This window comes from Cuculus canorus, chromosome 19 (genome assembly GCF_017976375.1).
Source record: "Cuculus canorus isolate bCucCan1 chromosome 19, bCucCan1.pri, whole genome shotgun sequence".
NCBI lineage: Eukaryota > Metazoa > Chordata > Aves > Cuculiformes > Cuculidae > Cuculus > Cuculus canorus.
In genome coordinates this window covers 7,043,842-7,068,417 of record NC_071419.1, presented here as the reverse complement: position 1 = coordinate 7,068,417, position 24,576 = coordinate 7,043,842, and the positions used below count along the sequence as shown (strand labels likewise).

Sequence of the window (24,576 nt, the reverse complement as noted above, 5' to 3'; positions counted from 1 at the left end):
TATAAGTCAAATCAAAGTTCTTTTATCTAACTTCCAGTCCTGCAGTATCAGCTTGATCCAATCTGCAGAGTCAAACTATGTTTCTATGCTATAGAAATAGCCTAGCCTAATGCCTTGTCAAAAACCATCATGTGGCTGTAAAGCTGTACTCTGTTGGTCTCCTACTAGAAATAAAAACTTGACATAAGAATTTTTCCTCCATGTTGAGGTGCAGTCTGGCAGCAGGGCAGCCTCAGTGGATGGATAACTGTAATGGTCTGCAGCAGAGATACATTGTCATCAGTCTGTGCAGTGTATTTTAATTTTGTCTAGCCATCACTTGCAGGATTAGGCTGTTCTACATGACATTTCATCCAAAGAAGTAGTGAGCTCGCAATGGGATGCGAGAGCTGTAGCTCAGCCCAGGCGTGAGCATAACTTCACCTCTAGCAGGGAGAGGCTACTAACCTGTGGTTGCAATATCTTTGCATGTGAAGCCCCTTTTTGAAGGTGTGTATCGTTTCTGACTTAAGGAATTTTGGGGTTGCCCTATGCAGGGACAGGGATTTGTTGATCCTTGTGGGTCCCTTCCAGCTCAGGTCGTTCTATGATTCCTCTGGTCTTACACCAGTTCCCAGAAGATGGACTTTGCACAAAAGTTGATCTTTCAACTGCCTCCATTTTAAATGCCTCTACCCTTAACCAGCCTTGACAAGCCTACACCTGGGATCTGGTATCTTCTTAGTTGACCCAGCCCATGCCAAAATTCTGGACTTGTGAAAGCTCACCCTGGGCAACAGGGCAGAATAGCCCCAACCAGAACTTCTCTTTCCAAGAGCCCTCAAGTGGCTGCTGGACTAGAGCTTCCCTAGATAGCAGTTAGTACCATGGAAAAAACCAAGCAATCCAAGAAAGGAAATTGAAGTTTCCTGAAGAGATACAGTTTGGAAACAATTACTAACACCAAGTCATTGTCACTTCAAAAGTAACCCAGAATCATAATTTTTATCAGCTGAATTAACAGAGCGCTCGTAAGGTCAGGCAACCAGCTGTGTACAAGGGATGTGATGCGCTATCACAGCTGGTGGAGATATGTGTGGTTGTGCAAGCCTCTTGTCCAGTTGTACTGCATGGGTGAGCACCCACGCGATGTTATCAGACTGCTGCTTTTCTAAATCTGGGCAGAGTCTACCTTATTCTCATCACTGGAGCTGAGCACTTGTAATTCCTTCTACTTAGGAAGCTGATCTTTTGCACAGAGCTGTATGTAGCTGCTGAGCCAAATTCCCGCTGATCTGCTTGGGCATGGTTCCACTGACTTCAGTGGCATTACACCCGCACATGCCACCTGAGAATTTAGCCCATAGTGCTTTTCTTGGGAATTTATAATGTGCAGCTGCTTAAAGGGGGCCTATTGCTACTTCTTGCCGTGTTTGTTGTCCTTGGCAGTTGCAAAATTGCTCTTGCATCTAGTTAGCAATGAGTGATTATAGTAGATAACCTCTTAAATGGCTGTAGACATATTCTGGGCTAGGGTTGTGGCTGGCTGCATGATCTGTAAGCTGCTGAGTGGGGCAGGAGGGGCAATTTTGCTAATGACTAGATGTAGCTCTGAGAATGCCCTAATAAAGTTCAGGATTGGAGGAGAGTTAGCTGTCAGACGGGATGTGTTTTTGAAAGCCATTACAACAGTTGGGTTTTCATCTCTCATATGGAGGCTTTTGGCATCAGATGTTAGTATGATTTGCTTATTGCAGCTCTGGATAAATCTCTCTTGTTTATAGTACTAGGAAAAATTGACTTTTCCTTTTAGTGAATGGTTTTAGCTCCAAGATAGTTCATCAGTTTGGCTGATGTTTAAAATGCTATTAGTGGGATTGCAAAGCTGAGGTGTTTAAATTGCACAGCTTTAGACTTTTCACAGGTAGGGAAAAAAAAACAGAAGAAAACCATTTCTTCCTTAACAAGAGGAAGCAGTGTGCTAAATCAATTGGGATGGGACAGAGAGAAGTTTGTGGGCAAGGTTCTGTGGCTTAGTGATGGACAAAGCTTAGGCTAATTCCCATGTTTTGGTTGCTGCGTGAGAAGAGTTAGGTGACTAATCTGCAATTTAGCCTTCGGTATCCAGGCATCTGTTCTCTCTGGCCCTGATGCCACCTTGCTGAATAATCTTAGGGAAGTGTGATCCTGCTTGTGGGAGAGTTATCCGCCTTTGTGATGGTCTTGGCAGCGTTGAACATAGAACCGTAATGTAAACAGTCTTTGCTAACGTGATCTGGTGCTTTCCAGGGTACAATGCAAGAGGCTTGTATTCCTTTACATAGCTCAAAGTCATTGTATTGAGCACATGGCAAGATTTAGGGAGAGTTGATGAGTGTCTACCTGCTGCAATAAGTTAATTTTGCAGAGTAGAAATGAATATCCTGTGATCCTGTGGATTGCTCTAATCTGTTCTAAGCAGTCGTAGCACCCTCTGACTGCTCTGAAGCTCAAAGAGTGGGAAAATTGCCCTGATAACAGCTGCAAGCAAAGCAAGATTATCTGCATGATTTCATTTACTGTTCAGAAACCAGGCAGTCTTCATTCAGAATTTGTACGGATGCATCTGCCTTGAATCAGCAGTGCTCCCTACAGTCCATAGCCAAGTAGTCTCACTCCCCGAACCTTGCAGCTTGTGGTGGAGGAGGAGAAGGGGAGGTTTACACTCTCTGCAAGGTGGGAAGTATGTGTCAAATGTCAAATGTAATCGCAGTGAAGCTGCATGGAAAAGCGGCTCAGCAAGCTATAACTAGACCTATGTACTGCTAATGAGAAATGCCGGTTAATGCATACAGTTACACCTTTGCAGGGTCTCACCTTTCCTCCAAGCACTTTACTTGACAACCACTGATTAACCTCACAACCATCCTTTGCTTGGTGGTTGGTTTTGAACTCTGTGTTGCTGATGTGGCACACGGAGTTTGCAACTTGTTCATGATCCCGAGGGTGTTAAAGACCAAGTGACTGATACAGGGATACCTGTGTCCTAGCTGTGCCAGAAGCGATGTTGTACAGACCTAAGCTTCTTTGTGGGCTAAGCCCTATTTCTTCCTGCCAAAAAAATCTGGCACACTTCAAACGTCTTCTAGTTTTTCCTACTTCTATCTCTCAGCCTGTTAGGTCCACACATCACCTTTCCACCTTTTTAGAATTTGAACTGGGATTTTCAAAGGAATCTACTGGAATTGGGTGTTCAAATGCTGCTGAAATTCCAGCCTTTGTTCATCAGAAGATTACAGTCTTAAATTATAATTTTTTCTCATCACTGTTAAAAAGTGAAATAAAGAATACTGCCACTTAAGGTAGAGCGTGCCTCTTTCTTCTGCCAGCCTGGAAGCCTCACAATTGCTCTGGCTGTTGGTAGTGTCTAATTAATGTAACTTTCTCTACAGTTTCATCTGTTCCCCACAGTTAAAAAAGCAACAGCATCTCTGAAGTTGTTAAGAAGGGTGGTTTAAGCAAAGCAAAGCAATAGGCTTGGTAATTATTTTTGTGATGATAGGTGTAGACAAGGAAGAAATCACAGCTGTCCAGTCTAATAAGTATCAAAAATCCTGACATTGCCTTCTCCTTCTTCCAGTTATCCTTTCTTTAGTCAATTTAATATTGTCAAATACTATTTAAAACTCAATGATTTAGCAGCAACTCATGAAAACCAGCCCCAGCAAAATAATTCTACCCAGGGACTTTAATACATTTGGGATGTTGGGGCAAGAGGGAGTTAAACCAAAATGTTGTTTTTATAATTTGGAGGTGTAGTGGAAGCAGAACCACATCCTGGGTCCTTGGATTGCATCATTAATTTAAGTTTTTCATTTCAGGGTCAGAAAGGTGATCCTGGGTTGTCGCCTGGCAAAGCTCACAATGGACAAAAGGTAAGTGTGCGCGGGCATCAAACCACACCGCGCTTTAAGCCCTATGCATACACATGGTGGGGGTCCATTCTGCAGCCACGAGCATCACAGCTGCTCAGGTAGACTTAGGAATGAAAATTAAAACTTAATCCCCAGGATTCAGGACTAAGGAGAGGTATTGACCACAGTGGATGGAACTGCCTGCTGCCACAGCTCTTTGTTTTCCAAATGTTTATTTTACGTACAATCTGCAGTTCAAATTTACATTCTTGCTGCTTAAGCCAGATGTTTAAACTAGCGCGTATCAGATAAAGCCACACCTTGCCATCTCTGGGCATGCAGCTCTACAAAGAGGCAGTCCTATCGTAAGCAATAAAAACCAGTGCTTTGTCTCCCGTCGCATGCGCAGCCTACAGCAGATCACTACTCCGAGAGCAGCCTTGCTGTTGCCCTGGTGGAGAAAATGAGGCTTCTCAGACCATTGCACTGCCAATGTGTGGACCCTGCTGGGTGATAACCAAAGGCCTTTCCACCAAGGTCTGCTCAAATCAACACAAAGCACGCAACTAGGAAGCATAGCTGGATTCTGGGTTCAGCAACTGTTAAGGATCAGAGTTCTGCTAATTCTTTTCTATAAATTACAACTCCCTTTTTTAGCTGTTTCACAGCTGAGCAATTTTTACTGAGGCAACAAGGCCTCACAGAAGTCTCAAAATGAATAGAAGAGCAATCAGGGCTCCGTGGCTTCTACCTCAATTACCTCTTTAAGTCGTGCCTGCACAATACTTCATAACTCACGTCCAGGGCGAGAAGCCTGGTTCTCTTCCTTTCATCATAAGCCTTGCTATAAATGCACAGCTAATAGAAAGCATCAACCATAAAGGGCTTAGGCTCTTCGTTTGAAACCAGATGCCTCCACGAAGCACAGAAAGCTGCACAAACGCAAGATGGAGGGTGATGCTAGAGAACATTGAGAAGGCTGAGTCTGAAACAATGCTTTTAACTTAACAGCACGAGATGCTTTTTGAAATTTCTGGTACGCTAACATGGGAATGGCATCACATGGAAACCATCGAGCCACAGAGTCTGGAACCATTTTCTCACAAGCATGCTCAGTGTAAGAAAGGGAGAGAACCAGATGACTTTTAGCTCATGTTAACAAGGCTTTATTCCTGTTTGCAGTAATAGAAACAAGGAGTTTCCAGCAGGAGTTTGGAGTGATGCCTAATTTTCAAGCTAGATAATCCAAATGCATTATCAGCATGGCTTTAGAGACGCTCAAAGGGCGTTTTGATCCTAATCAGAGGACACTAAAATGAGCTTGTACAAATGGATTGGGTGTTACAGAGGTCATACAAATGCGATTCTCCATTCCTGTGACGATTTGGGTATGCCAGCTGGGATGTGGTGCATTCTCTTTTCAAAAGCACAGGCCACTGGCAAAAAACCCTCCCACCAGCAGTCTGCAAATTTCAATCCATGTCCTGAAGACAGGTTAAATAATTATACCATCAGCACCTTCTGAAATGGGGCTGTGGGCTAAGCCAGTGCAGTAGCTGAGTGTGAGCACAATCACAGGATTCAGCAGGAGGTACCTGTTTAAAAGCTAAAATTTTTCTTGCCTTGGCAATATAAAAGCCTATGGAAAGGTGGATGAAGCACATGACTGAATTACATTATTGAGGGAAAAGAAAACATTCGTTCTGCTGACAAAAAGCTGGACTCCAGCAGCAGCTGCCATTAATTAACTGGGTTTATTATTCATATGAGCTGGTTAGTAGAGATGTTGTTTAAATCTACACTTATCCAGTCTGTTTTTGAAGAATAGCAATTATAATCAGAAATATCAACAGCTGGGTGCTGCCGTTGGCAAAATAATTTCAGTAATGGTGTACTAGATGTAGGGAAAATGTTCCTGAAAACTAATTCAACTTGCTTGCTTCCTGCAGGGAGACGTGGGCTTACCTGGTTTGACTGGGTTCCCTGGGCCACCAGGTAGAAAGGTAAGAATTTTCCTAGTGAATTAGATCAGTATTTTTATTTTAAAATTTTCTGCTCTAGCTCTGCCTAAAAGCTTTAAGTCCTGGTACCCAGAAAAAAAGTCTTATGCCTGTTGCGCAAGTGTGTAGACTGGGATATAGGCTGAAGCAACTGCCTGAAGGTTGTACCAGCCAGACTATGTAAGGGTATGAAATGAAATTCCAGATCCAGATTTCTGTTCCTTCTTTGTATTTCATGTCCCACTGCACAGCATCGTCCCTCTGCATCCTGACACTGGATCATTATAGGTTCAGGCAATATGTTAACTACACAGATGTCCAACCAGCATCAATAGTCAAAGTTTGGATTCAGAACAGGTTTAGACATTCCAAGAAAACTTTGACTGTTTGTCCTGGTAAAGCACATCTCAAACAAAATATCTGTATACATTTCTTCTGTTTTGCTTGGAGATGGACAGCGCTAGACAGGTCTTGCTTTGTTTGCTTCCATATTGATATCAACACATTAACATCACCAACTACAAACCTGTGTCTGGAAAAGGATGCGTAAGGATAAAGCATGAGATCTATCCCTGCCTTCATGTTACAGCAGTGTATGTGCTCGTGTTCGTGCGTGCAAGTCTGCAGAGCACTTATTTAGCGATCCATACCTTTTATATATCGAGGGCATTTCAGCTGACCTTCCAGTTCCAGGCTGTGTTAGTCGGCTGGTTTGCTTTTTTGGGAGCTGGACCTGCTGCAGGGAGCTTTTTAATAGCTGGGCTCAGTAGACGTGATTCCCCAGCAGCTAATATTGACATAGCTAAGCTGAACAGTTTAAATTAGCATCTTGTTTCAATCATTTCATCAGTCAATGGACCATTGAAGATATATTGTTCCTCGGGCCAATTAGCTGCACACAAACACTACTCAGGTATGCTGTAACGCTCTGGGGAATGAAAGAAGCTGTGGAGGAGGCCGAAGGAAACCCTCTCTTTCCATGACTGGTTTTTTTTACGCTTTATATTGGAATCAAATTGCCAAGAGTAGAGGCTGGGTTTGTTTTCCTCGTCTCAAGGCTGGTCATGCTTGGGGTGCTATGTGGACCTAGGAGCAATAGAGTGATTAATTACCGATCTTTTGCTGTTACAAACAGGTTCTAACAAATAGGGTGCAAAGAAGGCCATTTTCCTGTTATAACAGTTCATAAAACAAAACCTTGTGGTTACGATCAGTAGAATGCAATGTTGGGAGTACAAGGGCTCATAGTGGAAAAAGTGGAGAAGGAATAGGAGATTGAACAAACATTCCTGAGTCCAGCACCGGGCCTTTGCGTCTGATCTCAGCTCCCTCAGGACAGGGCAAAGGCAGAGGTATGCTTCTGTTTCTTCAAGTAATGAGCAAGTTGGATGCTGAATTTTTTTCCTTTGGTGCAGACTAAAAAGAATACCTCCCAGTAGCGCTAGTCTGGCAATGTGCTTGGTGTAACCTGGCTTTTATTAGCATCCTGCATTAAGAAAGATTTTACAGCTGTTGGAGATATGGTTGGGAAAAAAATCTGGATTCCCTGCCGGCATTTTCCCAGTGAAAAAGGCTGGTGTTTGGCTCAAGGTGGGCAACACATCTTGGCTACCAGAAAACAGCGGTACCTTGGAAATGGACATCCCTCCTGCTCACTCTGTGGAGGGACTGTGAAAAGAGCTCTAAGAGCTTTGATTTGAAAATGCCGAATAGAAACTTTGAAATAGGCAAAATACTTAAAAGGGGAAACAAAATACTTTTCCCACTAAATGAAATAACTGGCTCAGCAGCATGAGCTGGAGCCACAAACAAGCAGCATATGGTTTTGGATAGTGTGGCTCCCCACCCCAGTGCCTGCCTTGTGACTGCAGACTTCTGCTCTGTGTCAGAGGCTGAACTCAGAGCATCCCCAGTGTCATTTTACCTTCACCCATCTACAAGATATAGTGTCTCCTTGCACGCAGAAGATGTATCCTCATCCTCTTCACGCAGAGCAAATGTTGCTTTTGCTGACCAGCGGTTCTCGGGGATGGTGGCAGTACTTGGCTGTCCCCGCTGCCCTTCCCTCTGGTGCCTATGAGGCATCTGTAGACTTTGGCTTTTGGTTGGTTGCTGCAGACTACAGCTGCCTTGCAGATGCATCCCAGCAGAGCACTGCATCATTTTTCCCAGCCTCAAACGCTGTGGAGGCAAGAATCGTTGGGTAAAGTGCAAGGCTGTAGAAGATAACAGCAGTGAAGGAGAAAAAGTTGTGTTAAAGTCACTCGGAGAGTGAAGACAGAGCTGAGAGTTGGTCAGCGCTTCGGAACACGTCGTCACACGGATCTCATTCGTTGGCCTTTTTACTCTTCACATTTTCTATCCAAGTGCAGGTTGATCCTTTTTAGCTAGGAGACTGTGGTTTATAAATATCATCACAGATGAGTAAATCCTTCACTGGAGTGCAATTTCCTTTCTAAATCACAGCCCTTTGTGTTGAGCACCCTGTAATCATCAGCAAGTGTTTGGATAAAAGAGCAAATGCAGTTGTTTTCCTGCCCTCTGCCCCGTCATTTTAGTGCTATTTGAAGAGGATTTTAGCAGGTAAATGCTGTCATGTCGCAGCCAACTTTAGCGTGCACAAGCTTTTCTGTTTTCTCCTAGCTATAATTAACCTGAGAAAGAAACAACTGCCATATACTGTAAAGAAACACATATTTTAAGCTTCTCAGGGCTCATTATGTTATAGTGAGGAGTATATTTAATAGGATGCAACCGTAGTAAAATGTCTTTGTATGTAACTTAAGTGCCATTCACTTACCATTATAGAGATAGTGATGCAGTGCTTGGTGCAGACATTAGCTCAGAGAGTGATTTGAACATCTCAAGCCTAACTACTTACTCTGGGTGGACATCACAGGCTCAAAACGCCTGTCCTGCAGGAACCTAATCAGAGCAGAATGACTCAGAGCAGCCAAGCTAGACAGCTCTTATAAGTGGAGAGAGCGAGACATCTTTAAGTGTTTCTATCCATGAAAGTAGGTGCTCCCGCTGTCTGGAGACAGAGGTGGTTCCTGCTCTAGGCTGTGGTTGGATGACCTGGGCAGAGGAACCCAGGAGGAAACCCTATGGGCTCTGTGCTAAATCCCAAGGCACTTGTGGAGATGCAGAACCTAGAGCTGCTTCTGTTGGCAGCTCTCTCTGGAAGAAGTCGGTGGTGAGCTGGAACAGACGCTCTCCGTATGCAAAACACCCTGCTGGTCCACACTCAGAGACTTGTGATACCAATACTGGGACTTGCACACCCAGGTGCGTCTGGACCTTCACCATGTGCTTCAGGCCAGATACCCAGCTGGGGTGGAGTATCCTCCCTCCTTTCTGCTGATGCTGAAGCTCTGTTGAGGAGCAAGGGAGAGGATAAGGAAGAGAGGATCTGATGGAGCAGATTCGTGGAGAGAGTCAGGGAGTTCTGTCTGTTGGTCCTGCTCTAAGAGCTGCTGAGGTTCTCCCAGTTAGGAACCACTGGTTGAAATGCACTAGCAGCATTCAGAGTAAGGACCTTAAAGAAGGGCCAGCTGGTAGCCAAATGATCTTTCAGGTCAGAAACTACCTTCTCAGGAGGTGCAGCTCAGTCGAAAGAGCATACCATGATACATCGGCAGGGTCAAGCAGAAGAGGACTGGTGAAAAGGGAATCAACATTTTTCTAGGCCAAAATATCTGAAGTAATGAGCAAGGAGGAATGCAAAGGGGAGTGGGTAGTAGCCAGGATGGCTGAGAGCACTGCATACCTCCGCCAGGGAAGGCTTAGGCTGCAGGTCTAGAAAAGCTCATGGGAAGAATAAAAAAGCCATTAAGCAGAGGTGTGGACCTGGAGGGAGAAACGGGTGTGGGTTCATTTGGTGAGCGAAGCAAAAGGCCAGGTCCTTGGTCAAAGCAGGGTTTGGTTACAGCTTCCAGAGCAGGGGGACTCTCCCCTGTGGGCTTCCCAGGCTGGAAATGTGTGCCAGGAGCCCTGGATGGGGACGGGGTGAGTAGCAGAGACTGAGCTACCATTACCAATTGTAACCCACCCTGAAAGCATTTTGTTGTCTGTAGTATTTGTACAAGGATTATTTCTTGTTTATTTTCTCTCTCTGTTTGTTTCAAGTTAAATATTCTGCCCTTTTTTTTTCTTTAATCTTGCTAGTAGCTCAGCTACTTTGTAACAGAATTTAATCTTCTAATCTGCTTTCATCCCACTTGATGGAAATGAGTTTATTTTAAATAGCTGAAGCAAGATAAGAGGAGGGGGCAGGGGGGTCTGAAACGTTTGTCACTTGCAGAATTTCCTCACTGTTTGAAGAGAGCTCTAGGTAAACCCTGGAGAAAGCAAACCATTAAAATACATACTGATCAGTTTGCAGTCAAACAGGCTACCTTTGTCCGCTCCAGTGTCTGCAGCTCAAAGAAAATAACCTGAAAAATCAAAGCAGGTTTATGAAAGACCTGTGAGAATGATTTGAAGCCTGCAACATTTGCCAGCTAGCAAGCTGGATTAAGAAACTCATTCTAATTAATTCAGTAGAGAAAGAGAGCAGGTTAGGAGACAGCTTGCTCACGATTTTAGGTAGCTTCATAATCAAGGACTCTGGATCTTGTCATACTTTGCAATAATTAGATTAGAAAAGCTAATTGGAAGCTAGATAAATTCAAGCTAAAAACAAAACTGAAGTTTCCTGTGGCAGTAAATGGTTAGTTTGGTGTTTCCTATGGCATTTGCAGTTCTAAACCAAAAGTGAGTGCTCTGAAATGAGAGTGATTCATGCTTTGTAGTCCCCCAGCTCGCCCAAAGTCAGCATTTCGCTCTACAAGCCCGTGGTTTCCTAAGGATTAAGGACAGCATTGCTAAAGGTGTGGATTACAGATAGACAAACATGAGTGCAGATACCACTCTAAGTCTGTTGATGGAGCAAATTCTTCCCGAGTAACCCCCAGATGGACTCTGGTGGGTGCCAGCTGCTGCTGCCACACCAAGTTGAAGCAGAGTCTGGGAACATCGGCAGGGTGTGGGTGATGCCAGCACAAAGCAGCACATTAAAAGTTGGTGTGATTGCATAATGCTACAAACCTGCTTCTCCTCAGAACTTAACTCTCACCTGCAAAGAGACGTTCAAATCAAAACCAGATTATTTTATTATTCCTTTTTTTTCTTATTCATGTCTTCCATCCTATTTCAACAGGGATATAAAGGCTACCCTGGACCGCCAGGTCACCCTGGAGAGCAGGTGAGTTCCCAATTTCCAACATTGGTCCTTTAAAGAGGGATGGATTTACTGATGCTGATGCTAGTTTGGATCGTGTAGAACCTGCTCAGCGTGGCCAGCCAGCTCCTTCCAGGGGCAGCTCGGTTCACACTGGATGTGCAGTGAACTGTTCTGCCAGCAGCTGTGCACATACACTGACCAACAGCAGGTTGGTGAGAGGAGACTGCCTTGGAGTTTCTAAATTTAATTTCTAGTTTTTATTGCTCAACCAGGTGAAGTTTACGTGGTGGAAGAAATACCACCTTGCCCTATTCCCTCTTTATTTTTCCTGTTGCATTAATTTCACCTGGAGTTTACCAACCACATCATATTAAGTACTAACATGTAATTCCCCTCCCAGAGGCCATTCCTCCTCTCCCCTCCCCATTTCTCCCCACTCTTTATTTGGTTAAGTCTGATGTTTGCAGTCCAGAAAAAAAAAAAAAAAGGCAATGAATAGCAGGCCCTGTTAGCAATGATGTTAAAGGATATTATACATGAATCCGTTTAGTTTGGAAGAATTTTGGCAGTGCTTCCCCACCAGTAAAATGGTTCCATATGCCAGATATAGATGCAGCCTTACACCTTCTCTTAGCCTCCTTGTTTCAAACTATCTGCTGCTTTCACTGCAGTTGGAAGGAGAAATAGCAACACTTTAATGTATGGATCCTATTGACTTGGCTTCTGTATGTTTTCCCCTCTCGCTAATTTATTCCACTGTTTACTTTTAATATTTTCTTCCTCTCTATAAATTTGCATCAGGTTAAGCCATTCCACCCTCTGTTTTTCCCAGCTCAATGAGTGAAGCAGCTAAAAAGTCTTTCCAAGTGTGGCATTCACCTTACCTACTGTGCCTTTTCTTTTTTCTTTCCAAAGGGTGAACGAGGACCAGCTGGAAGTCCAGGTGCCAAAGGTTATCCTGGCAGGCAGGTGCAGTAAATCTCATCGTGCTGTGCACAGACTAGAGATTTGGGTGTGCAAGTAGCTAAATGTATGCCCCGCTAAAAACATGGCCCACTAAAGACAGTGAGGACCTCTAAGATGTGTCTGAATATTTTCTCTCTTCACTCCTCAAGGTGTTGTATCAATGACACAGCCCTTCAATTCTGGGAGACGCTGTGCTTGCTAGGAAGTATTTTATGCTTGTGAGGGATAAAATCTGAATTTCTGTAGCAAATTCTCACAAATTTTTCTTTGGTATAACAACAGCAGAGCAAAGAAACATACCTGCAAGCTGCTAACCGTTCACTTGTAGGCACATTTGAACAAATTAAAGATTTATTGAAATTAATGTTGAACAAGTTAAAAATCTGGGACAGAAGGCAGCATATTACCAAATTAAAATATTTAGATGAGCTTTCATTAGTAAAATTCACCAGAATAATCATGTATACACACACAACACATTATGCATGGACCATATAAATGGTATTTGCAGCTGCAAAACAAGTGATAAAAGAAAACCAAGTCTTTCTTTTCAATCTGAAAAAATCGCACAAAGACAACTTTAGGAATGGAGGAGTGTGCAGAGGAAAAAGGGTCAAAATTGGGCGCTTTATTGTCTTACGGATGTGAGTACTAGAAAGAAAATTAAGAGGAAGAATTTGTAAGACCTGAAATGGAATCTGTTGGAGGGCAGAATATCTGGCTGTGTAAGGTTTTACAGTGAAATGAGTTTGTCATTTAGTTTTCTGAAATGGTCATGTCCATGTTGGATTCTACCACATTGGTGTTTAAGGACAAATCTAAGAGGCCAAACAGATGTCATAGAGTCTGCTATGACTCTTTCAGACTTGCCATGAGTTCGTATGCGAACCATTACCCAGATGTGCAGATTATTGGGCTAAACGTGATCTAGATGTGTAAAACAAACCTGCATTCCCCCTGCCTTAGACTATTTTAAATTTGATATTAAATTTATACCTTGCTGAGCAAATTTTATGTGGAATATACAGCTGCATGCTGGAGAGTGCAGATGGTAGAACCGGGTGAGAGTTTTACGCACCTGACTCAATGCTCCATTCATGCTCTGAAAGGCTCTTAGAGATTTGCATGCCAGAGAATCTTCTAGGTGTGAATGTGTGTTAGATGACTAATATCAAGCAGTCCAGCTACATTGGTCATGCAAGGTTAATTAATGCTGCTTGGCAATTCACAGCAGTGTTTGCCCATCAGATAAGCAGGGTGAAATTTTTGCACTTGACATACAAAGAACAAAAGCACTTTCTTAAAATGTGGTTTGGGTCAGGAAAGTGACTTTTCTTTTTTTTTTTCTTTTTTTCTTTTTTTTTAAAGGCAGCTTTTTTCAGCATATCTGAATGCTGTGTGTATCCAGCATCAGAGCTGTTTACTGAGTTTTTACTACTTGTTACTCCTGTGAGCTGTCCTGGCTCTGCAGTGTTATGGGAGAGAGTTTGGCTCTGCTTTCAGTTGCGAATTGCAGGCGAAATTGTTAACTTCAGCCCAACGGCTGAAATCTTTGGCAATGATGCGTGAGCCAGGCAAGAGCACAACCTGACTTTTAGATCCCAGGCTGAGCGTGCAGTGCTGCCAGCTGAAGAAAACATGGACTTAGACTTTCCCTGTGCCTTGCTTCCAAAAAATCCCAAGATTTGGAACTAGAAAAAATTGACCTGGAAACTTGCTAGAGGATGATAAATGTGAAAATTTATTATGCATTTTTTATGGGATTCTTTTTCATACTTTAAGTGAGCAGCAATAGGCATAGAAGTAGAACAGGGAACGTGTTTTCAGTACTTTCTATTTCTGTTGAAGCTGCAAAGGGTAGAGATATTGCAGCACCTTCACTGCTAAGCAACTTTCTAAGCTGTAGGAATTAAATGGGCTTTCTCACTGCATCAAGGCCAGCCTGTGTGCCCTAAACAGGTATTGAAATACACTTGTCATTTGCTATGCATGTGTTCAGTAAGGCAGGAAAATTAATTGAGGGCTGTTGGGTACAGAGCATTGCTGTACGTCACATCTGAAGTGTAACGCAACCTCTGCGCACCCTGCTGCATCGGCTTTTTTAGTCTTTATGGTCAGAAATCTCTACTTCAGCCCCAGGGAAAATTCACTCTGTGCAGCAGTCTCAGATTCTATGGAGTCCCAGCTCCCCAACAATGGGAGATGCGTTATTTGGATCATTTTGTCCTTTTTTCTCCTTTGTTGATAGGCCTTGGACTCAGCACTGAAAGCAGAACCATGCAGAAATGGTGCTGAGGATTTGGCACTGCTCATTGGGTTAAGTTAAAGCCTGTCTACATTTGTCTTTGTTTTTCCCTTCTTTTCTAGGGTTTACCTGGCCCCATAGGGGAGGCTGGTCCAAAAGGCAGTCGGGTAAGCAGCCTTTCATTTGTCTTTTCTCTACTTGTTTTTACTAAAGTCCTCTCAAGGAACTTTATGCTTAATTTTGGAATCCTGAGACCAGTTCCTTTAATTTGTTGGACTGAGAGAGTTTGAGCCTATGCACTGCTTGTTTCTTGAAGCACTGCTAAATTTTTCACATTGCACGCGGCATGCACCGAGCTCAAAGTTCACCAATAGCGCTCACGATACAAAACCAACCCCTTCAGAGCTCCCATTGCAGGAGAGGAAAGAATGGCATACAAATTCCTACCAAACACCAAAGACTGAGCTTTCTGAAAGCCCATCTCCCAAAGGCTTCTTTGGTTTCAATAAGTGTGGTTCAGTGGTCTTTGACGATGCTGAATATGTGCTCTTTTGGTTATTGAGCCGGATTTGAGATTGTTTTATATCATTATGCAGAACAGCAAGCCGGCATCTTGAAGCCATGTGCAAATACAAATATTAGTATTTCTGTTCTGCCTGCTTTTGCTCACCAAATTGAATTGCTGGATGTTCATTCTCACTGCAATGGATTACTCTTAATTTTTTACCAATTACGACTTGTAAAACACATTTTGTTCTTTTCCTGCAATTAGAAATCCACAGTGTGATTCTAAGCCAATAAAATCCCCCCCCTTTTTCTAACGCATGATACTATCTCTGTATGCAGTAAATTCAACCAGCTGGCTTTCATCATTAGGAGCACTGCAAGGCATAAACAAATGCTGACCCTGTAGCTAGCTGTGTTCCTGAGATGGGAAGGGACATGGCATGTTCAGTGTCTTGCAGAACAGAGGAAGATCTGAGATAGCACAGCTTCCTCACCTCGCTTCTACAAGTGATAAAGTTTTCCCTGGTGCATCTATTTCACGGGCCTACCCAGGAGCTCACGTAATTACCGTGTGATAGATGTGCAGATGCAAGACTTGAAAATTATTTTCCACTTTTCACCCCTGAGCGCTGAAATATTTATAACTACACGAGAAAGCCATTTCTCAGTTCAACTGGAGTCAGTCAGAATTGAGTACTAAAGTAAGCTATCTGCGTTTTGTGGATTGAGGGAATCAATGGTGGGCTCTTCTCTACCACTCACCTGTCTTACCTTCTTATGAAGAATGGCTGAGGGAACTGGGGCGTAGAGGAAAGGAGGCTGAAGGGGAAACCTTACCACTGTCTACAACTACCAGAAAGGAGGTTGTAGCTAGGAAGGTGCTGGTCTTTTTTCCCAAGTAACAAGTGATAGGATGAGAGGAAATGGCCTCAAGTTGTGCCAGAGGAGGTTCAGATTATATATTAGGAAAAAAATCTTCACTGAAAGCATTCTCAGGCACTGGCAGAGGCTGCCCAGGGATGGTGTTGGGTCCCCATCCCTGGAGGTATTTAATAGACAGGTAGATGAGGTACTGGGGGATCTGGTTTAGTAGTGGACAGGTATGGTTGGACTGGATGATCTCAAAGGTCTTTTTCAACCAAACAATTCTATGATTTTATTTTCTCTTATGGAGAAAGTAGTTCAGGAGTTCCATGGTTTGTCCTTGGTTTCAGGAGGAAAAGGCAGACCGTATTGTTTTAAAGTGGCTGTGTTTCCCGGCTAGGTATCATCCCTAAGGGAAGCAATGGACTGGTGAATAAATTTGGTGAGGTTGACAGTAAGAGACTAGTGATGATGGAGAAAGAAAGATGAGAGAAAATCAGTGTTAACACTTGACTCTTGTAACAGTGAGGTGCCACTGAGGGGGCTCCCTGCCGAAACTCACTTCCTATTGATTCTGCATGTTTGGCACAAATTAGTCCTTCGCAAAGGACCGGCACACAAGGTAACTTTGTACTGACTGCTGAGCAAAGAGGATCAAAAACAAGGCTTCGATTGTTGCAGGGGAAGGGAAATGTACCATTTGTGTCCTGCCTAAGCAGGATCCCAAAGCAGTAGGGAAATGCCACATGTTTGAAAATGCAATGACTGCTGGAGAGTGTGAAAGGAGTAGATCTTATGTGAAACATACTGGTGCAAAGGAGGCTCCTTTACAGTTGAGTGTCAGAGGATCTTTACATATAAACAATTTGAGCCTTGTACACCAGTCCTAAGAGCCTGAAATGGCATGCTCAGCCTCTCCCTGCCCAGGCAGGGCTCCTGCTCGTTGAGTTGACAAAGTGTTTGCATAGGAGTTTGCAGGGAAAGGCTTTAGTCAGAGCCATTGCTGATTTGCTCCTCTCAGCAACGCGGTGGCCAGCAGCCTTGCATACCAGGAGAAGGTGTTGTTTGTGTGAGAAGGGGCTGCAATGTGCAACCACCACATGATGCAAGACAAGCAGAAGGGGCTAGGTACAACAGGACGTTTTCACAATACAGTTGGAAATTAATGCCAAAAGCAAGAAAAGAGCCCTTGAAGAGGTGGAAGGAGATGTAGGCATGTGGATTAATTTTGCTATCACTCTTGCTAACCTGGAACCAAGCTCCATTTCCCTCAGGTGCACTCAGAACCAGCCCGGGTAAGGTTTCTTCTTGCTGGCCTCTTCCTGCCTGGAGTCCTCATGATCCCTGGTGTGAGGGTATGTGCCCTTGGACTACATCGTGGAAGCCAGCACCATGCAGTCCATGGGCATATACACTTGCCTCAAGGTTTATTTCATCACGGCTGCCATTGACCAACGCTGGAGGATGCTCTGCTGTTCAGGAAAGATAGACTGACTGGTTGCTAATGGAGAAATATATTTGACTACTTGTTTTCTCTTTTCTTTAGGGTTATATCGGTCTCCCAGGATTATTTGGCCTACCAGGGGCTGATGGAGAACGAGTGAGTATTTTGTGAAGAAAACCTTGATGTGTTGCTTGAATACATTTCTTCAGGGCCTGTTGTAACCTTCTCTGTCCCTTGTTCCTGAGGAAAGAGGCAAGCATGGCTAATGTTTAACCACAGCTTTGTTAGCCTGTTTCTACCCTTGCATGAAGACCTGTGTCCCTGTATGATGTTGATATTCCACTCAGGAAAACCTAGGCTTCAGACAGGGTCATCAGACCTCACCATTGAGTAAAGAGGAGTTTTTCAATATTTTCCTTCACTTAAAAACTTGCCTTCCTCCTCCCCCTTATTAGTTTATCTTAGTGGGATGGGATGGGGAGGAGAAAATACATGGACATTCCCTGCTCCCACAGGAGGGATATCCCAGCCAATGCCCCAGCATTTTGGGTGTCCATCTGGACGTGTCTGGTAAGAGCCTGGCTCTTGGAAGGAACAGTGTCTGGGGCTTTCTGAGGATGGCTTTTCTTCCAGCTGCATTGAGTTGGGCAGTCAAGACTGGGGGCTGTGGACAGGCAGCTGTGGCTGCTGCTCCCATGTCTCCTCCCTCCCCTCCCATCCTTTCTCCAAACCCAAGTGTTCAGAGCTTTGCAGGGCCTCCCTTGCTTTTTTGCTCTTCTTCCCTACATCCCCCCACCTGCCTGACCTCTACTCATCCAAGGACCCCTCTTCCCACTGCAAGAGCTCCTAAGGAAGGTCGCTGTAAGGTGAAGACTGTTTTATTCCAGCTTTTTCTCCCTCAAATGGAAGCTCCAGAAACAAGAGAGGCCCCAGGAGCATGTGGGAGTGAGTGTGTGTGTGTGCCTGCCTGGGAGGGGACTACCCTGCACTCTAGAGTCGTTGATTTAATGCTTGTATAACTAAATAAGAAACATAAACAGAAGTTCTCCAGTGAGTGCCTTGGCGGTGGCCTTCATTCGGTTCCAGACCAGTAGCTTAATGACTGCTCCTGCTAAGCACAGCTTCAGCCTGTTGCCCTGGGTGTGGATGCTGCCTGCGTGTGTCCTCCGGGAGGAACGTAGTTAGTGGGTGAAGGTTAATTGTCTTCTGCTCTCGCAGCTGACTGCAAGTAGCTGACATTTTGATTCCTGAACAATGCCACAGTTATTAGCCTGTTTTGCATTCCCCTTTCTCGTCCAGTTTTGTTTTGTATTGTTGGTTGGCTGTTTGCTTTCTCAACCAGACCTATTATTTTTTTTTTCTCTGTGTGTTTTCCTTGCAGGGGATCCCTGGAGTTCCTGGGAAGAGGGGCAAGATGGGTAGGCCGGTAAAGTTTTTCCTCATCTATTATGCAGACTTTGTTGAATGAAACTGGAAACAAAACATCTGGTTTTTGGCTGCATCCCTTCATATCTTTTGACGGGAATTAAATGGGGAGATCAAACAAACTCTTCCGTATCTCTTTTTCTCAAGCAGGAAGAAAACTGAAGATACAAATATTGTTCCCTTCCTTTCTTTTGTGCTCTGCCCACTTCACAGGCATTTTCATTCTTGTTTGCACTGTCTCCATGCTCCCTTGGATCTTACACTTCTCAGATTCTCTTCTTCAACATCTTCCCCTCTGGACAGTCTCTTCCCTGAATACGCTTTCTAATTCCCACCGTGACTGCAGCACCGCAGCTCTGTTTGATTTACTGCTTTGTGCTCTCTACAGTCCCATCACACTTGCTACTTTTTGCTGTGATTCTCTCTGACCTTTGGACCATCCTGATTTGTGTAATGCAAGTGCACTTTTGTATAGAAACCTTGTTGTCCTTAGTAGTGGTAGAGAGTTAAAATAGAACAGATGAAGATATGTTTGAGGAGCAAGGAGACCAGGCTTGGAGAGCTTGGCCAGGAGGAAGAGGTATTTGCAGGCAGGGCTGAATACAAGGTGGAGACTGAAAACTGCATAGAAAGGGGTTTGTGCTGATGGTGGCAAAAAGCAAAATAAAAGCAGGTAGGAAAAGTACTGAAGTGAGTAGAGGAAACAGAGAAAGGACTGAAAGGAAAGGCTTTCTTACACCAGCCTTCTTCCAAGCAATTCTGTGTGCTTCCTTCATCAAAACGTGCAAAATTTTTGCTTCAGGAGTCAGCAGAGAGATGAGGCACATCTGTGCTCTGGTGTGTCTCATTGCCTTTGCACCTTGTCCTTCATGTTAGCCTGAGTTTCTCTCTTATCTCCTGACATTATTGCATTCACAGGCTCTTTGTAAAATGTCCACTCACCCACACACGGAAAAATCCAGTGCTTTCCCCTTGTCAGTCTTGCATGCAAACATGTGCTTTCCAGGAGTCCCACGCCTACCGCTCGCTGGTGTTCTCACAGTGAAAGCCATGCAAACATCCTGACGGTGCTGCATTCATCCCGGCTGGCTGTTCTCTCCCTGGAATGGGGGGAGGTCAAGCAGAATTTTTTTTGGGGGGTAGTGGAAATCAATTTTTTGATTTTTGTTTTGTAAGCCACTGGTTGCACCAGAAACCTCTGTGATGAATAATTGCAGAGAGCCAGGCGATGGAAGGGTGACTCATTGACCAGAGTAAAGCAAACACAGCAACTGTCGTTAGGTACAGGGTTCCTGCTCCCTGCCTTGTTTCTGCACAGAGCATGCTGGAGGCTCAAAGCGTTCCAGCTGTTGCTTGGCGAGCATTTGGAATCTTCCAGGCAAGAGTTTGTGTCTGGCGGTCACTGTTACAAACTAAGGAGCTCCCCTGAGATCAGCAGGGAATCTCTCAACCGTGGAGTCATTTAGGTTGGGATCTAGAGAAGGGGTTAAATGGCTGCACGTGAGCACCTTTGTTCTACTCGGCTCTTTCAAAGACTTTTGGCTCCATCCCCATTTCATATCAGGTTTAATAAGAATTCTTGAATGGGCCAATGCTGATGATTTGTACTTCCGAGTGTGAACAAAAAGATGAAGTGACATACAGAGTTATTCAGGAAGTCGCTGGGAGAATGGAAAGCAGGAACCAGCTGACCTGGTTGCCTTCCCAAGACTTATCTCCTGGCCTGTGCTGTCTCCCAGATGGTTTGCCGTGCTAGAGGGCACACTGTGATTTTTCTGGTCTCTTGCATCCCCACACTGCTAGATTTGCTGGTGTGACTGCTGTTCCTGTTCTATTTCAGTGTTGTCATTGTGATGGAGAGCTCTTGGAAGCCTTGATTAGCTGCCATCCAAAGCTGGTAAATGCTCTGGAGAGCAGGGAAGGTGTTGGTATCTAATATATTTCTATACATTTGGGATGAGAGACGGCAGCAGATTAAGTGCTCAGTAGAGGAGGAGCAGGGGGCTGGGGGAGCTTGCATGTGACACTATGGGCCTCTGAGAATGATGTAAGAGGGAATGATTAAAATAGAAGAACTGGACGTGAGTCAGATCTTGAACCTTTTCCAGGGAAGTTAAGTTTTGCAGAGCTGTGAGGAACACGGTGAATCTGTCGTGGAAACAGCTGGCTCCACCTCCTGCTCTGCTCTCCCTGCAGTGCATCGGCAACGTAGGAGGCAAGTCCGTGGCTAACGTAGGGGCCCTGGTGAACTCCTGAGCAAGGAGAGGGTTGAGGGTGGGCTAGAAAGAATCATGATTGAAGTACAATGGACCGGGGAGGCTGAAATAACACAAGTCTGCATGTCTCCGGATCTGCTGCCTGTTTTAGTGGTAGGCTGGAGGCCTGGTGCTGGAGCAACTGGTTGCTTAAACCTTTAGTCTTGCAAATACAGTGGCTGAAAAGTATGGTTTTTTTCTGGTGGTTTTGTGGATTTTTATGGTGTTCAGTTGAGCAGCTGGCAAAACCAAGAAAAATGGCCCCATTGCTGTAAGGGCAGTAGGGCTGTGGTCCACACCATGCTGGGGAAAGGAATGAGAAGCTGTTGTTCCCTTCTGTCTTGGCATGCATAGGCAATATATCAGTCCTAATTCATCTTTAGAAAGGATTTGTACTGTCACTGAAGGTGATAACCCACAGGAAGAGGAGATAAAACTAGTTAACATTCAAGGAGTGCAAAGCTGAAAGTGATGGGCTTTTCTTACTCTGTAAGAGATGGGAAGCTACGATCAGAAATGTCTCCACTGCAGATTATATTGAACTTCAAATAGAGTGTAATATTTTCAGAAGTTCTCAATCCCTGTTAGAGAAAGAGGCTTAAAGAGGAACTTTCAGAAAATGTATCCAAAGAGCTCTGAGCACTTTTTTTTTTGTTCATCTTTGTTATCGGTGGGTGCTTGTATCTATTTTTTCATGTAGAGTACCAATACTGCACCATCTGTGCTATCTTATGCCTCATTTTTGCTTATAATGTGATTTATTAATAATATTATTTTAAAAGGGATAGAAAGGAAGGAGCAGAATTTAGTTCCAAGGTATACTTACTAATTCTTGGGTTTGTCTGAGGTCTCTTCACAATTTAGCCAAACACAGCTGAGGTTTCCCTATATTTGAAAATCTGTTGGTGCTGCTGGTCCCATGCCAGCAGCTCAGTTGAACGCTCAGAGCCTCACCATGTCGGGTACCGTGCAAACACCTCATGAAAGAAAAGCCCTGGCCCAAAGGGTCCATCAGTTTAGATCACTAAACAGCACAGGATCAGGACATCCCCAGGGCTGGAAGGTTTAGGGTAGCAGTAGCGTGAACGAGTCATTAAATACCATAAGCAGACTTTTGGCTTCCCTGCCTGTCTAGCTGTGCTCATCATTACTGTTCTTTCTCTTGCCCTCCTGCAGCTCATGTTTGTGAGGGATACGCAGCTGTGTCCCACCAGCTGGCAGGCGACAGGATGGGGGTTCCTGCCTGCCTGCTAACCTCAGATGAGGGGGGCAAACACCTCTGCCATCAGGCTCTGAGCAGCCTTTGGCAAGTGCCAGCGTGTTGCCAAAGTGCTGCTCCGAGGAGACAGCTTGACAGGTGGAGAAGATTGTGTAAGTAGCAGGCACCAAGGGAGGGTTTGCACTCGCAGTGCTTGGCCAGGAGCGCTGATGCCTCTGCCTGTGAGAATGGCTGGAGTCTGCCAAGACAAGGTGGAGAGATGCTGCATTGCTTGGTGACTGCACAGGAGGAAGAGGATGATTCCTCCCCATGGGATGCAACTTCAGACAAGCTATGCGGCTGTGTGCAAAACAGGGATATCACACTCTACTCTCCTTTGAGCTCTGTAGCTGAAACTTAGCATGTAAATGCCAAGGATTACTGCTCAAGGAAGAGCTGCTATAAAGTCACAAGAGAATTTGAAGTATTAGGGATCAGTGCGTAGGTGAGTCCAGAAGTCCCCCTTCCCTCTGCCGGTCAGCCACAACACGCAGGTTTGTGAGAGCCAGCAGTGATCTGGCAGCCACTCTAGCGTAGCCTCAGTATTTGTTGTGAGCATCAATGTGGTGGCAAGCTGCCGAATCTGGCATCCATTTTCGATGAGCTGACCACAGGCAAGGTTCCCTTTGCCAGCTCTCAGCTTGTAATGCAGCGGCACCTTCTTGCCAGGCTATTTTTCATGTCTACTGTCTTCTTCCATGTTGACTTATAAAGTTAACGTCTTAACTCCTGACTCCAGTGAACACCAGCTCTCAATATATCCTTTCTTCTTCATCTGATAAGTCGTTAGAAGTGCATATGATACCCCTGCACTCCCCACTGATATGGGTCGGCTGTTGCATGGTATGAAAAGACACTGCCTTTTGGGAGACAGTAGATAACAAAAAGCAAAGCTGCCTTTGCGTTAGGAAGGTTTCATTTTACAGCTCCCCCCAAGCTTTTGACATATTGCTGAGATAACTTAGTGGTGAACGTAAGTGCATGGGGCTTTGCCAAGTTACACAGTCTCAGCTGTTGTCCATGCAAACAATGAGGGGACGAGTTTTGCCATGTGTCTGGAAAGGCTGGCATAACCACAAATTGCTGAGAAAATAAATTTTGCCTCTCTCTGTAGGGACTGAGATGAAAAACATCTCTCTTTTTGCTCCAGTTTTTGCTTTGGATGCAGCTGAGGTCCTTTCTTGCATTTGGAGTGAACCAAGTGCGAGTCTCCTGCACCGTACAAGCTGGAATTTGGGAAACTGGTAACAACATTTTGAAATGTCTCTTCTTTACCAAATAATTGCCAAACCTCAGTTGAGTTGAATGGGCTCCCTGGGGGCACAAAGATGCAACTGATATGACTTTTCTTATAAGAAATGTGACTCGGGCATATACCCTAAGAGCTCTCACCTACAGCACGGAATATCATGGCTCACATGGGCTGTTAAAGGTCCAGCCCTTTGTCACCGAGAGCCTGTTACCTACCACAAAAAAAAAATAGGAAGAAGAATGGAGCTGTACTTCTCTTTAAAAACTGAGAAACATTTTAAAGTGATATTGGAATTAAAATTGAAAAATTTTGAAAGAAGTAGGAATAAATTGTGTTTTCCCACTTAGCCAGAGGGTAGTTCAGTGTGTTGGTCCACAAGCCATTTCCTAAGATTTGGAAGAACGACGTGACAAAGGAGAAGAACTGCAGAAGGACTGGGTCTCTGGGGAGACCTTATAGTAGCCCTCCAGTACTTAAAGGGGGCCTACAGGAAAGCCAAGGAGGGGCTCTTTATCAGAGGATGCATGGATAGGATGAGGGAGAATGGTTTTAAGCTGAAAGAGGGGGGAGATTGAGATGAGACATTAGGAAGAAATGTTTTCCTGTGAGGGTGGGGAGGCCCTGGCCCAGGTTGCCCAGAGATGTTGTGGGTGCTCCACCCCTGGAGGTGTTCAAGGTAGGATGGATGGGGCTTGGAGCCCGTGGTCCACTGGGAGGCGTCTCTGCCTATGGTAGGGAACTAGATGGGCTTTAAGGCCCCTTCCAACCCAAGCCATTCTGTGATTCTATGACTGTCAGTCCCATTCCCAGCTGAGGATGGCGTCTCCCTTCTTTGCAGGGATGAAAGCTGTCACAGTCCCAGGTCTAGACTGAGCAGAAGGCAAAGGTTCCTGTATAGCTGTGTGAATTGAAGCTAGTGAGGAGGCACACTGGGAGCACAGGGTTTGCCAGGCTCCCTTTAGGGTGACTTTTGCCGCTCTAGGAATCAGCGCTGGGTCTGAGCCAGCCTGCTTGCCATCGCGCCCACCTGTGAAGGGGCTCACGTCTGCTCTCTTCACCAAGAATGCTCTCAGAGGCATAAGCTGCCAACATAAGCTACGCTTGTTTATTTTATTCTCCTTTTTTTTTCCAGTGAATGCCTTCTCTCACCCTCAACCCTGCTTCCCCACCACTACCCTTTTTTGTTGTTTAAATTGTTTGACTTGCAAGCTCCATCCCTGGGGAGACTCCTGGGCAGGGGTTCACCTGGCCAGAGCCAATTGGC

General features: G+C 44.7%; 1 protein-coding gene across 5 annotated transcripts in view; it reads left to right on the top strand.

Annotated features, from left to right (window-relative positions):
• Positions 1 to 24,576, top strand: part of COL27A1 (collagen type XXVII alpha 1 chain) — a 213,406-nt gene that overhangs the window by 86,798 nt on the left and 102,032 nt on the right. For all 5 annotated transcript variants that reach the window (XM_054084105.1, XM_054084104.1, XM_054084103.1 and 2 more), the window contains 7 exons: positions 3,840 to 3,893; positions 5,822 to 5,875; positions 11,073 to 11,117; positions 12,012 to 12,065; positions 14,430 to 14,474; positions 17,225 to 17,278; positions 18,504 to 18,548. In XM_054084105.1, coding sequence (XP_053940080.1) covers positions 3,840 to 3,893; positions 5,822 to 5,875; positions 11,073 to 11,117; positions 12,012 to 12,065; positions 14,430 to 14,474; positions 17,225 to 17,278; positions 18,504 to 18,548 — 351 coding nt within the window. The remainder of the gene's footprint in view (positions 1 to 3,839; positions 3,894 to 5,821; positions 5,876 to 11,072; positions 11,118 to 12,011; positions 12,066 to 14,429; positions 14,475 to 17,224; positions 17,279 to 18,503; positions 18,549 to 24,576) is intronic.